The sequence below is a fragment of the Ranitomeya variabilis genome, chromosome 2 (assembly GCF_051348905.1).
Source record: "Ranitomeya variabilis isolate aRanVar5 chromosome 2, aRanVar5.hap1, whole genome shotgun sequence".
Lineage (NCBI taxonomy): Eukaryota > Metazoa > Chordata > Amphibia > Anura > Dendrobatidae > Ranitomeya > Ranitomeya variabilis.
In genome coordinates this window covers 654,113,663-654,129,777 of record NC_135233.1, presented here as the reverse complement: position 1 = coordinate 654,129,777, position 16,115 = coordinate 654,113,663, and the positions used below count along the sequence as shown (strand labels likewise).

At 41.8% G+C, this 16,115-nt stretch overlaps 1 protein-coding gene across 1 annotated transcript in view; it reads right to left on the bottom strand.

Moving 5' to 3' along the window:
- The window catches only part of LOC143807533 (scavenger receptor cysteine-rich domain-containing protein DMBT1-like), a 430,549-nt gene that overhangs the window by 38,746 nt on the left and 375,688 nt on the right, over nt 1-16,115 (bottom strand). The window contains exons 31-32 of the mRNA XM_077289172.1: nt 14,130-14,144; nt 13,898-14,054 (exon numbers count right to left, since the gene is read on the bottom strand). Of these exons, the coding sequence (XP_077145287.1) occupies nt 13,898-14,054; nt 14,130-14,144 (172 nt within the window). The remainder of the gene's footprint in view (nt 1-13,897; nt 14,055-14,129; nt 14,145-16,115) is intronic.

Genomic DNA, 16,115 nt, shown 5'->3' with positions numbered 1-16,115 from the left:
ACCTAGGTCTGTGCTCTGAGCTGCAATTTCCCCCTTTCTCTGCTCAGTATTCAACCAACAATGAGGGGTGACAGGTGATACATTCATACCCTGTGAACTTTTCCACATTTTTTCACGTTACACCAACAAACATAAAATTGTTTTATTGGGATAATATGTATTTGGAAAGTATAAAGGAAATGATACATGGTTTCATAATTGTTTTAAAATTATAAATCTGAAAATTTTGACGTCCATTTGTATTCAGTCCACTGTAGTTTAATAACCATAAAAAAATCTTGAGTTATCAAATGCCTTCAAGAGTCACACATAATTAGTAAATTAAGTCCACCTGTGTTTAATTTATTCTCCATATAACTAGAGCTGTTCTGTGAAGGCTTCAGATGTTTGTTTGAGAATATTAAGGGTAAAACAGAATCATGGACACCAAGGAACACACCAGACAGGTACGGGATAACGTTGTGGAGAAAAGTAATGAAGGGTTAAGTTATAAAAACAATAGCCCAAGCTCTGAACATCTCATCATCAAAAAATGGAAGGAGTATGACAAAACTGAAAATCTACCAAAGCATGGCTGGCCCCCTAAATTTACATCCCAAGCAAGAACACTAATTAGAGAAGCAGCCATGAGGTCCATGGTCACTCTAGAGGAACTGCAGAGATCCACAGGTCAGGTGAGAGAATCTTTCTACAGAACAACTATTAGTCATCATATACTTCCCAAATCTGGCCTTTATGGAAGAATGTCAAGAACAAAGCCATTTTTCAAAGAAAGACATAAGAAGTCTTGTTTTCTGTTTTCTAAAAAGCCATGTAACGGACATGACTTGCATATGAAAAATGATGCTCCAGACAGATGAGACCAAAGTTGAACTTTTTGAGTTAAATACAAAAGGCTATATATCTATGTGACTGAAAACTAACACTGCACACCACCCTGAAATTACCATCCCCACCATCAAACATGTTAGTGGCAGTATCATGCTGTGGGGATACTTTTGTTCAGCAGGGACAGAGAAGCTGGTCAGAGTTAATGGGAAGATGGATGGAGCTAAAAACAGGGGCAATTCATGTGTTTGATTTGTTTGATGTTTGATCCCTGACGTAAATCCCATTTAGAATCTGTGTCCAATTTCACTGAACTAGAGCTAATTTGCAAGGAAGAATTGGGCACATTTTTCAGCCTCCAGTTGCACAAAGCTGGAAGGGACATACCCCAAAACACTTGAAGCAGTATTGGCAGTGAACGGCTGTCCTACAAAGCATTAACTCAGGGGTGGCTGAATATAGATATATGTCACAATTTTCAGATTTATAGTTTTAAAATATCTAGAAAACCATGTATCACTTCCTTTACACTTCAAAAATACTTGGTACTTTGTGTTGGTATATTACAAAAAAATACAAATAAAATACATTTACGTTTGTGGTTGTAATGTGAGAAAATGTGGAAAATTTCACAGGATATGAATGCTTTTTCAAGACACTTTATACTGCTGAGCTGTTTATCTAATACTATAATGTGATAGAGGCCTTGTATCTAATCCTATCATATGTGATACATTCAGCAGTACAGAAATTGCGCTGCCAGTCGTTCTTAGTGACATTGTCCACATCTCACATCTCTCTTTGCAGTCACCAACAAAATGTCTTTGCACTCTGATTCTAACCTCCATCCTCCCTTATCCTTTTTCAAACACCAAGAAGGCGTGACATCAGATTCATGAGACCAGATCCCTCCCAATTTTACTGCAAATATAATGTGAGCTAATAATACCCTAGAGTTTCATGACAAATTTCAGCAGCTGCTCCGTGTAGTATTTAATCCCTTTACCCCGAAGGTTGTTTGCATGTTAATGACCAGGCCAATTTGTGCAATACTGATCACTGTCACTTTATGAGGTAATAACTCTGGTACGCTTCGACGGATTCTGATGATTCTGAGAATGTTTTTTCGTGACATATTGTGCTTTATGATAGTGGTAAAATTTCTTCCATATAACTTGCATTTACTTGTGAAAAAAAATGGAAATTTTGCAAAAATCTAGAAAATTTAGCAATTTTCAAACTTTGAATTTTTATGCCCTTAAACCACAAAGATATGTCACACAAAATACTGTAGTTAATAAATAACATTTCCCACATATCTACTTTACATTAGCAAAATTTTAGAACCCAAAAATATTTTGCTAGGAAGTTATAAGGGTTAAATGTTGACCAGCGATTTTTCATTTTTCAAACAAAATTTACAAAACCATTTTTTTTAGGGACCACCTCACATTTGAAGTCACTTTGAGGGGTCTATATGACAGAAAACACCAGAAAGTAACACTAAAAACTTTACCCCTCAGGGTACTCAAAACCACATCCAAGAAGGTGCTTCACAGGAATTTTTGGAATGTGGAAAAAAAATAACATTTAACTTTTTCATAAACAATTTACTTGAGATCCAAATTTTTTTATTTTGACAAGGGTAACAGGAAAAAATTGACCCTATAATTTGTTCTGTAATTCCTTCTGAGCATGCTGATACCCCATAGGTGGAGAAAACCACTGTTTGGGTGCACGTCAAAGCTCGGAAGGGAAGGAGTGCCATTTGAGTTTTTGAATATAAAATTTCTTGGAATCATTAGCAGATGTTGGAAAGTCTCTGATATGCCTAAACAGTGGAAACCCCCTACAAGTGACCCCATGTCGGAAACTAGACTCCTCAAGGAATATATTTAGATGTGCGGTTAGCACCTCGAACCCCCAGGTGCTTCACAGAAGTTTATAACGTTGAGCCATGAAAATAATAAAATCACATTTTCCCCCAAAAAATGTTATTTTGGCTGAAAATTTTGCATTTTTATAAGGGTAACAGGAGAAATTTCACCATACAATTTGTTTTTCAATTTCTCTTGAGTACCCTGATACCCCATATGTGGGGGAATACTACTTTTGAGGCACAGTGCAAAGCTCAGAAGGGAAGAGGCGCCATATTGGAGTTCAGATTTTGCTGGAATGGTTTGAGGGTGCCATGTCACATTGGCGGAGCCCCAGAGGTGCCAGAACAACAGAAACACCCTATATGTGAACTCATTTTACAAACTACACTCCCCAATGAATTAATCTAGGTGGTGCAGTAATCATATTGACACCACATCTGCCTCACTGAATTTCATACCATTGAGAAAGAATAAATTACATTTTTACCACTAAAATGTTGTTTTAGCCACATCAATGAATTCATCTAGAGGTGCACTGATCATAATGACACCACGGGTATGTCACAGAATTTTATACCATTGGGCAGTGAAGAACAAAGAGCTACATTTTTACCACCAAAATGTTGTTTTAGCCCCAGATTTTACATTTTCAGACAAGAAGTGGATAAAAATGGCAACATAATTTGTCCCACAATGTCTACTGAATGTGGCGATACCCCATATGTGGCTGTTTAGTACTACTTACTCATACAGAGTGACTCAGGAGGGACGGAGCGCAGGAGCGCAATTTGCCTCTTGGAGCGCAGATTTTCCTAGAACAGTTTGCAGACTCCATATATAGAGCTCATATTTGCTAGAAGAGCAGAATCAAGTGTCCACATTTTGGAAATTATACCCCTTTTGGAATTTATCTTCAGGTCTATTGACTATTTTGAATCCATGGGTATTTTCCATAAACAAGCAGCAATGTTGCAATGAAAATTGCAAACTGCCATTGTAGTGACCAGTACGATGTAGTGACCAGTATATTGCAGTCACCAGTAAATTAAGCCCAACCTGTGCTTCTGGATACATGCACCCGTACGTTAGGTGGCCTCTCATCCCTTCAGAAATGTCAAACATGTGGACACTATATGTGGTCTGGGTACACTGTCATGGTTCCCAATGGCAAGGGAACGTAAAAAACACATAAGTAACGAACGAGCTCTCGGGTGATGGAAACTCGAGTTGACCGTGAGCTAAATCTACCACACAACTAACAGTAGCCAGGGAGCATACCTACGGCTTCCTATATGCCACGCGCCAGCCGGAGGACTAACTACGCCTGGTAGAGGAAGAAACAGACCTGGCTTACCTCTAGGGAAATACCCCAAAAGATGATAGCAGCCCCCCACATGTAATAATGGTGAATTAAGAGGAAAAGACATACACAGTATGAAAGTAGATTTTAGCAAAGAGAGGTCCACTTACTAGATAGCAGAAGGATACAAAAGAGGACTTCACGGTCAACTGAAAACCCTTTCAAAAACCATCCTGAAATTACTTTAAGACTCCTGTGTCAACTCATGACACAGGAGTGGCAATTTCAGCCCGCAAGAGCTTCCAGCTACAGAGAATTACAAAAACTGCAAACTGGACAAAAGGTACAAAACAAAAGGACAAAGTCCACTTAGCTGATCAGCAGACTAGTAGCAGGAACATGCAACCGAAGGCTCTGGTTACAATGATGACCGGCAAGGAAATGACTGGAGAGCAAGGCTAAATAGGAAACTCCCAAAGACTGATGGAAGCAGGTGAACAGAAGAAGCAAAGTGCAAACAAGTCACCAGTACCACCAGCAACCACCAGGGGAGCCCAAAAAGCGGATACACAACAGTACCCTCCCCTTAAGGAGGGGGCACCGAACCCTCACAAGAACCGCCAGGGCGATCTGGATGAGCCCTATGAAAGGCACGAACCAAATCCGAGGCATGAACATCAGAGGCAGTTACCCAAGAATTATCTTCCTGACCATAGCCTTTCCATTTAACCAGATATTGAAGTCTCCGTCTGGAAATACGGGAGTCCAAGATCTTCTCCACGACGTACTCCAATTCACCCTCCACCAGCACAGGAGCAGGAGGTTCAGTAGAAGGAACCACCGGTACCTCATATCTCTGCAACAACGACCGATGGAACACATTATGGATAGCGAAAGATGCCGGGAGGTCCAAACGAAAGGAAACAGGGTTAAGAATCTCCAAAATCCTATAAGGACCGATGAACCGAGGCTTAAATTTGGGAGAAGAAACCCTCATAGGGACAAAACGGGAAGACAACCACACCAAGTCCCCAACGCGAAGGTGGGGACCAACACGACGACGACGGTTAGCAAACTGCTGAGTCCTCTCCTGGGACAATTCCAAATTATCCACCACTTGTCCCCAAATCCGATGCAACCGATCCACCACCGCATCCACTCCAGGACAATCCGAAGATTCAACCTGACCAGATGAAAAACGCGGATGAAACCCTGAATTGCAAAAGAAAGGAGAAACCAAAGTGGCAGAACTAGCCCGATTATTAAGAGCAAACTCCGCCAACGGCAGAAAGGCAACCCAATCATCCTGATCCGCAGACACAAAACACCTCAAATAAGTCTCCAAAGTTTGATTAGTTCGCTCCGTCTGGCCATTGGTCTGAGGATGGAATGCAGACGAAAAGGACAAATCAATGCCCAACCTGGCACAGACTGCCCGCCAAAATCTAGACACGAACTGGGTACCCCTGTCAGAAACGATGTTTTCCGGAATACCATGCAAGCGAACCACATTTTGAAAAAACAGAGGGACCAACTCAGATGAGGAAGGCAACTTAGGCAATGGCACCAAATGAACCATTTTAGAAAAACGGTCACACACCACCCAGATGACAGACATCTTCTGAGAAACAGGGAGATCCGAGATAAAGTCCATAGAGATGTGCGTCCAAGGCCTCTTCGGAATAGGCAAGGGCAACAACAACCCACTAGCCCTAGAACAACAAGGCTTGGCCCGAGCACACACATCGCAAGACTGCACAAAAACACGCACATCTCGAGACAGGGAAGGCCACCAGAAGGATCTAGCCACCAAATCTCTGGTGCCAAAAATTCCCGAATGACCTGCCAGAGTAGAAGAATGAACTTCCGAGATGACTCTAGTGGTCCACTCGTCAGGAACAAACAGTCTACCAGACGGACAACGATCAGGTCTATCCGCCTGAAATTCTTGCAAAGCACGTCGCAAATCTGGAGAGACAGCAGACAAAACCACTCCATCCTTAAGGACACCAGCAGGTTCAGAATTCCCAGGAGAGTCAGGCTCAAAACTCCTAGAAAGAGCATCTGCTTTCACATTCCTAGAACCCGGTAAGTACGAGACCACAAAATTAAACCGGGAAAAGAACAACGACCAACGTGCCTGTCTAGGATTCAGGCGCCTGGCAGACTCCAAATAAATTAAATTCTTGTGATCAGTCAAAACTACCACCTGATGTCTGGCACCCTCAAGCCAATGACGCCACTCCTCAAATGCCCACTTCATGGCCAAAAGCTCCCGATTACCAACATCATAGTTTCGCTCGGCTGCCGAAAATTTTCGCAAAAAGAACGCACAAGGTCTCATCACTGAGCAGTCGGAACTTTTCTGCGACAAAACCGCCCCCGCTCCGATCTCGGAAGCATCGACCTCAACCTGAAAGGAAAGAGAAACATCAGGCTGGCGCAACACAGGGGCAGACAAAAAGCGGCGCTTAAGCTCCCGAAAGGCCTCCACGGCAGCAGGGGACCAATTGGCAACATCGGCACCCTTTTTAGTCAAATCCGTCAGAGCTTTAGCAACGCCAGAAAAACCAGCTATAAATCGACGATAAAAATTAGCAAAGCCCAAGAATTTCTGGAGACTCTTCAGAGAAGTAGGCTGCGTCCATTCGTAAATAGCCCGAACCTTGACAGGGTCCATCTCAATAGAAGAAGGGGAAAAAATATACCCCAAAAATGAAATTTTTTGAACCCCAAAAACACACTTTGAACCCTTTACACACAAAGAATTCTCCCGCAAAACCTGAAAAACCCTCCTGACCTGCTGAACATGAGACTCCCAGTCATCTGAAAAAATCAAAATATCATCCAAGTACACAATCATAAATTTATCCAAATATTCCCGGAAAATATCATGCATTAAGGACTGAAAGACTGAAGGTGCATTAGAAAGGCCGAAAGGCATTACCAAATACTCAAAATGGCCCTCAGGCGTATTAAATGCGGTCTTCCACTCATCCCCCTGCTTAATTCGCACCAAATTATACGCCCCACGAAGATCAATCTTAGAGAACCACTTAGCCCCCCTTATGCGAGCAAACAAATCAGTCAGCAAAGGCAACGGATACTGATATTTGACTGTAATTTTATTCAGGAGACGATAATGAATACAAGGCCTCAGAGAGCCATCCTTTTTAGAGACAAAGAAAAAACCGGCTCCTAAAGGTGATGAAGAAGGACGAATATGTCCCTTTTCCAGGGACTCCTTAATATACTCGCGCATAGCAGCATGTTCAGGTACAGATAGGTTAAACAAACGACCCTTTGGAAATTTACTGCCAGGAATCAGATCTATGGCGCAATCACAATCCTTGTGAGGAGGGAGTGAACCAATCTTAGGCTCTTCAAAAATATCACGATAATCAGACAAAAATGCCGGAATCTCAGATGGAATAGATGACGAAATGGACACCATAGGAGTGTCCCCATGAGCCCTCCGACATCCCCAGCTTAACACAGACATAGCCTTCCAGTCAAGGACTGGGTTATGAGACTGTAACCATGGTAATCCAAGCACCAAAACATCATGTAAATTGTACAACACAAGGAAGCGAATCACCTCCTGATGGTCTGGAGTCATACGCATAGTCACTTGCGTCCAGAACTGTGGTTTATTACAAGCCAAAGGTGTAGAATCAATACCCTTCAGAGGTATAGGAACTTCCAGAGGCTCTAAATCAAACCCACAGCGCCTGGCAAAGGACCAGTCCATAAAACTCAGAGCGGCGCCCGAGTCCACATAGGCATCCACGGTAATAACTGATAATGAACAAATCAAGGTTACAGACAAAATAAATTTGGACTGTAAAGTGCCAATTGAAATGGACTTGTCAACCTTCCTAGTACGTTTAGAGCATGCCGATATAACATGAGCAGAATCACCACAATAGAAGCATAACCCATTTTTACGCCTATAATTCTGCCGCTCGCTTCTAGACATAACTCTGTCACATTGCATTTTCTCTGGCGTCTCTTCAGAAGATACCGCCAAATGGTGCACGGGTTTGCGCTCCCGCAAACGCCGATCAATCTGAATTGCCATTGTCATGGACTCATTCAGACCTGTAGGCGCAGGGAACCCGACCATAACATCTTTAATGGCATCAGAAAGGCCCTCTCTGAAATTTGCCGCTAAGGCGCACTCATTCCACTGAGTAAGCACAGACCACCTACGAAATTTTTGGCAGTATATCTCCGCTTCATCTTGCCCTTGAGATAGGGCTATCAAAGCTTTTTCAGCTTGAATCTCCAAATTAGGTTCCTCATAAAGCAACCCTAAAGCCAGGAAAAATGCATCCACATTGAGCAACGCAGGATCCCCTGGTGCCAATGAAAATGCCCAATTTTGAGGGTCACCTCGCAGCAAAGAGATTACAATCTTAACCTGCTGGACAGGATCTCCTGAGGAGTGAGGTCTGAGAGAAAGGAATAATTTACAATTATATTTGAAATTCAAAAACCGAGATCTATCTCCGGAAAACACCTCTGGTGTAGGGATTTTGGGTTCAGAAATAGGAGCATGTATAACAAAATCTTGTAAATTTTGAACCTTCGTAGCAAGATTATTTAAACCTGCAGCCAAACTCTGGACATCCATGTTAAACAGCTAAGGTCAGAGCCATTCAAGGGTTAAGAGGAGGTAAGGAGCAGCTAGACAGCAATTAAGGGCTAGGCAGCAAAACTCTGAGGGAAAGAAAAAAAAAAAAATTTCCCTTCAACACTTCTTTTTCTCCTGCTTCAGCCCAAACAATTAACACTTTGTAGGCCGGTCATACCGTCATGGTTCCCAATGGCAAGGGAACGTAAAAAACACATAAGTAACGAACGAGCTCTCGGGTGATGGAAACTCGAGTTGACCGTGAGCTAAATCTACCACACAACTAACAGTAGCCAGGGAGCATACCTACGGCTTCCTATATGCCACGCGCCAGCCGGAGGACTAACTACGCCTGGTAGAGGAAGAAACAGACCTGGCTTACCTCTAGGGAAATACCCCAAAAGATGATAGCAGCCCCCCACATGTAATAACGGTGAATTAAGAGGAAAAGACATACACAGTATGAAAGTAGATTTTAGCAAAGAGAGGTCCACTTACTAGATAGCAGAAGGATACAAAAGAGGACTTCACGGTCAACTGAAAACCCTTTCAAAAACCATCCTGAAATTACTTTAAGACTCCTGTGTCAACTCATGACACAGGAGTGGCAATTTCAGCCCGCAAGAGCTTCCAGCTACAGAGAATTACAAAAACTGCAAACTGGACAAAAGGTACAAAACAAAAGGACAAAGTCCACTTAGCTGATCAGCAGACTAGTAGCAGGAACATGCAACCGAAGGCTCTGGTTACAATGATGACCGGCAAGGAAATGACTGGAGAGCAAGGCTAAATAGGAAACTCCCAAAGACTGATGGAAGCAGGTGAACAGAAGAAGCAAAGTGCAAACAAGTCACCAGTACCACCAGCAACCACCAGGGGAGCCCAAAAAGCGGATACACAACAGTACACTGTGGGACTCAGAAGGGAGGGGACTTTTGGATTTGGGAGTGGAGAATTTGCTTAATTTCTTTTGGCGGGTGAGGAGCCATTTTGCTTTTCCACAGCCTCTGTACTACCAGTAACGTGGAGGCCCCCTATATTTCCGTTAACAGATGACGGACCTGAGTGGGGACATGCTTTTTTTATGGATTGAGAGTTGAAACTTTTATTTGGAACATTTTACATAATGATTGGAATCACATTTATCCAGCGCTCTACACAGAGCACTTACTTTGGGGTTTCCACCTAAATCCCTGAGTGTCGTGACAGATGAAGCCCCCAGGGGATCCATTCACTATAATGATGCAGCAGAGTTACTCTGGACTCGTCTGGCCTCTGTTCAGTGGTGACCTGCTTTTCAGAAGTGCAAAAACTGTGGCTTACAGCACTTTTATGCAATCCTAAGATGGTTTAAGTTGTTCCGCGTGTGGTAAAATTAATAGGGCAGTTTTATTCCTTGGATCAACACGATTACAGCGATACCACATTTATATATTTATTTTTATGTTTTGGAGCTTTTACATAATAAAAACTAATCTTTAGAAAAAATAATTATTTTTGCATCGCTTTATTTTTCTGCTGATTGAGCTGTATGGCAGCTTGTTTTTTTGCAGGATAAGATTTTGTTTTCAGCGGTACCATATTTATTTATATCTATCTTTTTTATCGCATTTTATTCCACTTTTTGTTTGTCGGTATGATTATAAAGCATTGTTTTTTGCCTAGTTTTTTATTTGTTTTTGCATGGTGTTCACTAAAGGGGTAACTAGTGTGGCAGTTTTATAGGTCGGGTCATTATGAATGTGGTGATACCAAATATGTGTACTTTTATTGTTCATATTTTTTTCATACAAATATTTATTTATGGATACAATATCTTTTGATTTTTTTATTTAATATTTTTAAACTTATTCTAATTTTTTTTATTTTTTTTTACTTTTTTACTTTGTCCCATTGTGGGACTATTTTTTTTAGGCTAATTGCTTGTATAGCTTCGGGATTCAGCAGCACCCCTATGCTATGCAAACTGTCAACTCTGAACTGGCACAGAAGATTGCTGAACATGCACTGCACATGATCAAGCAACTTTCCTAGCTCTGGTGATCCAGATGTTGTCATGATGGCATCGGGTCACGGTGGCAATGATCGGGACCCGCGTCACGCCGTAGGGTCTCCAATCCGAGGAGCAGTCATCCCTCTGCCTGCTCCTGGAATGCTGCAATCGAGTACACAGGACATAACAGGAGCACATTTATAGGATTATCTCAGCACAGGAACATTTCTTGACAAATCCAATTGTGAAAGTTCTTTTTATTGCTAGATCTATTGATTTAAGTGTACTTTGGTCATGGAAAAACTTTAAGTTTGTGGGTGTAATGTGAAAAAGTGTGGAAAAGTTTATGGGGTGTGAATACATTATTCAAGGCAATGTAAATGTTCATCTATATATATAATCTTCTAAGAGGCACTTCCGTCTGTCTGTCTGTCTGACTGTCACGGAAATCCCAAGTCGCTGATTGGTCGTGGCCAGCCGGCTGCGACCAATCAGTGACGGGCACAGTCCAGCCGCGAAATGGGCGCTCCCTACTCCCCTGCAGTCAGTGCCCCCTCCATACTCCCCCCCCAGTCAGCGCCCGCCGCCCACATAGCATTTTAGCAGTCCGTTAAACTGACTGCGTTACACCACGGCATAACGCAGTCTGTTAATGCTGCTATTAACACTGTGTGACAAACTTTTTACTATTGAAGCTGCCTATGCAGCATCAATATTAAAAAGATATAATGTTAAAAATAATAAAAAAAAATAAAATGGTGCTATTCTCACCTTCCGCCGTCCAGTGATGTGCGCGAGCGGCAAGGCTGCCGCCAGCTTCCGTTCCCAGTGATGCATTATGAAATTACCCAGATGACTTAGCGGTCTTGCAAGACCGCTAAGTCATCTGGGTAATTTCACAATGCATCACTGGGAACGGAAGCTGGCGGCAGCCTCGCACGCATCGGGACAACCTCGGTGGACGCAGGAGGGTGAGTATATAACTACAGTATTTTTATTTTAATTCTTTTTTTTAACAGAGATATGGTGCCCACACTGCTGTATACTACGTGGGCAATGTTATATACTGCGTGGGCTGTGTTATTTACTGCATGACTGATATATACTACGTGGGCAGTGCTATATACTGCATGGGCTGTGTTATTTACTGCATGGGCTGTGTTATATATTACGTGGCTGCTATATACTACGTGGCTGATATATACTACATGGCTGCTATATACCACGTGGCTGTGCTATATACTATGTGGCTGTGCTATATACTACGTGGTTGTGCTATATACTACGTGGCTCTACTATATACTACGTGGCTGTCTGTGTTATATAGTACGTGGGCTGTGTTATATACTACGTGGCTGTGCTATATACTACGTGGCTGTGCTATATACTATGTGGCTGTGCTATATACTATGTGGCTGTGCTATATACTACGTGCTGTGCTATATACTACATGGCTGCTATATACTACGTGGCTGTGCTATATACTTCATACTACGTGGCTGTGCTATATACTACGTGGCTGTGTTATATACTACGTGGCTGTACTATATCCTGAACCCTGAACCCCCGAATCCAGAGCCCCGAACCCCCAACATCCTGCGACCAATCAGTGACAGACACAGTCCAGCAGCGAATTGACGCGGGATTTAAACAATGCTTCGCTGATTGGTTGTGCCCAGCCGGCTGCGACCAATCAGCGATATTGGCACGGGATTTAAACACCGCTTCAGTGATTGGTCGCGCACTGCCGGCCGCGACCAATTATTGATATTGGCGCGGTATTTAAAGACCGCTTCGGTCATTGGTCGTACCCGGCCGGTCGCGACAAATCAGCGACAGGCGCAGTCTGGTCGCGAATTGGTGCTGGATTTGAACCACACTTCGCTGATTGGCCAGCCGGGCGCGACCAATCAGCGATATTGGCGTGGAATTTAACCCCCACTCACAGCACGACATACATACATACATATTCTAGAATACTCAATGCGTTAGAATCGGGCCACCATCTAGTGTTAGTATAAACGTGCTGCCAATGCATATGCAAAGATGGTTACTGTCAAAAAACAGTTTTGTTTGTCCTTGTGCAGCCACTATAATTGTATCGCTTTTGTTAATGCCTTTTTCTCTTCTCTACTGAATTCACAATTATATGAATTATATTTCATGATTGTTGTTATGATTATAACTACTGTATATGAAATTTGATGCATTTTAGAGTTTCTTTTTCTGATATTTTGATTTAATCTAATTCTTCACACTCCATGAAGTACCAATATGTCATGGAGCATGTCAGGGACTTTGGAGCAGGCTCAGAAGCAGAGCCTGCTCCACACTGGGAAGATGCAGGCTATATTATATACCAGTCATCTGCCTTTGACAGCAGTGATCATCGTCATGCCTGTCAGTCGGTGCATCTAACCTCTTAAATACCACTGACTGTTATTTTTAAGAACTGCAATCCAGCTGGCACAGTGACTGATGGGTGTTGGTTGAAGGCCCGTGTGATATCTTCTGTAGCTGGGCCTCATAGAAGACTGTGATTTTCAATATATAAAGCAATAACATTGCATCAATTGCAGGTTTAATACCCCTAACAAATGAAGTAAAAAATGAAAAAAATAATAAAAATAATTCAAATTATTCACATTTTTCTCAGATAATGATAAACAAATATATATAAAAAATCATATTTGACATTACTGCATCCAGCAAAGTCAGATTAATCAAATTATAAAATCAATTAAGCTGATCTGTAAATGCTGTAATAAGAAAAAAAAAATCGGTCAACGCAATAACTCTAAAAGTTGCAATAAGAACTGATCAAAGCATAGTGTGCACCTCAACACTGTAGAAGTAAAGTCATAAGCTTGCCATGCGACAGATTTGCAGCAGTCAAGTGAAATGTATTTTGCATGAAGCTTTATACAGTACAAGGTTTTTTCATTTCTTTAATTTTCTTTAATTTTAAATATAATAACTAAAGCTTTGTATTATTTACTTGCCCTCAAGATCGAAATTGTTTAAATTTTTGTTGCGTTTAAAGGAATATGTTGATGAGAATGAATACTCTCTATTCAGTTTGTAAAATAAAAATGAAAAATGGGAGTCTCCTTCAAAGTTTAACACTGTTGCATCCATACCAGTGATTGATTATTGGGTTTGTCTCAGCAACTGACTCACAATAACAAGTATCTAAAGCATTATTCTTTGATAAAGTAGTTTGTAAAATCACAAACAGATTTAAATACTAAATAACTTACTCAAAATGAAGGAAAAATAGCCGTATGTAATAGCCTGCAGGTACACGGATGTGCCAAGTACAGTGAGAATTAGCAGGGTAAGGATTTGGATAGAATGGACTTGTTATGTTCCCATTCATTTGGGTCAAAAGACCACCACAGTTTGTGTACGATGAATCTGAAACAAATGAAGAAATAGTCAACACAAATTTTCTCTGCAATCATGAGAAAGGAAAAATCATATGGAACATACCTGTTGTGAAGTTGCCTAGAGAAGACAGAAAATAAAAGATACAAATAAAAAAAACTCTTGTTAGTAGCCGCATTTAGAATAGTCTTATTATTACTATTTATTTCTATCACTTTTTTTAATGGTGTTATCTTTTCACATTTATTTTAAACATTAAAATGTAAATAGCACAAATAATTGTCATTGTATGTGGTAGTTGTGGCCATGCGATCTTGTATAGGAGGATACTTGCCTGGAAACGGCACACTATATAAACTGTGTGGTTAGTGTATCAACATTTATACAGCTTATACAGGTGGATCTGAGAATTTTGCAAACAAAAACACTAGAGAAGACCGAATCTTTTGAAATTCAAATTTGCCAGAGTGGACAAATTGTTTCAAAAAATTCGATTTGCATTGAATAAATTCGATGTGAATTGCAAGACTGCAAAGCATCCAATTACCCTGAAAAAACATGTGTAACTCATGGTTTTCTAGGACTGTATCCATCCATCTTCAAGCTCAGTCTTAGTAAAGTAACCTCACCATAAAAATTGATACTACCCCTGTATTAACCATTTGCCCTTATGATGACACACTGCACTGTTAGACTTTACATGTCTTTTTTTTTTAAATCTTAACTTTGATCTGAAGATTAAAGCTGCAGCCAATCTGTTAGGCATCGGGATTCTCCCACTGCACGGGATAGATCCCAAGCCTTGTCTGCCTCTGTGGTCTGCCTGTTCTGACTTGTCCGCTGCGGGTGCTGCTCAGCATATACGTCGGTCCCAGTGTCTTGCTCAGGCTCACAGTGTTCGTTTGGTTACTGCTGGCTCTCCAACCAAGTCTATGGCAATCAGTGATAAGCAGCTGAATCCTGACACTCTGGAGTCTGTCTAGAAATCACCTCACTAAGCATGTCCGTGATGTGGCGACTTCCTATTGGTGGATGGACGTCTCAGGCTCTGGTGATGTGGCAGCTCTGGTTGGCCCACGGACGATGTCTTGGCCGACTGGACATGAGTGTTTGGGGTGGAGACTTGTGTATAAAAGGTTCTCAGAGGCACATGCCGGTATGCTAGTGTCATTTATGTATGGTTGTTGCCAGTGGATACTCTACAGCTCTGCTTGAGTTGAATGTTGTCTAGCCTTGGAATTGTACACGTAGGCAGGCAACTAGCATCATTGGGGGCAATTAGCCATTGGCTTAGTATCTGGTTCTTACATGTGTGCGTTTAGCACCGTAGAGATCCAGAGCAAGCACAATCCTAGTCAGGGTATTATACTCAGCATCTGCTTTGCAGAGCATCTCTTTCATTCCTGTGTCCGAGCAACTCTGTTGCTTAGAATCTGCTTCATTCCTGTGTGAGTGACACAACTCAGTTTCAGAGCATCTGCTTTGTTTCTACGTGCGAGTGGCACAACTCAGTTGCAGAGCATCTGCTTCGTTCCTGTGATCGAATTACACTGCTCAGTTGCAGAGCATCTCTTTCATTCCTGTGTGCAAGTGACACAGCTCAGTTACAGAACATCTCTTTCATTTCTGTATGAGAGTGACATAGCACAGTTTCAGAGCATCTCTTTCTTTCTGTGTGTGAGTGGCACAGCTCAGTTGCAGAGCATCTCTATCGTTTCTGTGTGCAGGTGATCGCTCGCCATGTATTCTGTTATTAATCACTAGCAGCAGTTTTCCATCTCTGCACGACGGACCCTGGTTTGCGATTGTGCTTTATTATTTATTTTATTTAGCGCAATCTGCCAACCCTAACACAATCATTGAGTGCATCGGCTCAGACAGTACAAGCCTCCGAGCTTAGTGATTGCCTGCATCAGTGCAATGGATCAACAGAAACTGAGTCAGTGGCGCAGTGGCTGAATTTGTGGAAGGTAAGTTAAGCTCAGTTTCGTATTTTACATATCATTGAGTCTGGAAGCAAAAAGTAACTGAATGAGGACACTCCTATAATTGTTCCCTGCTTGAAACCCTAGCAATCAGCGGCAACATTTT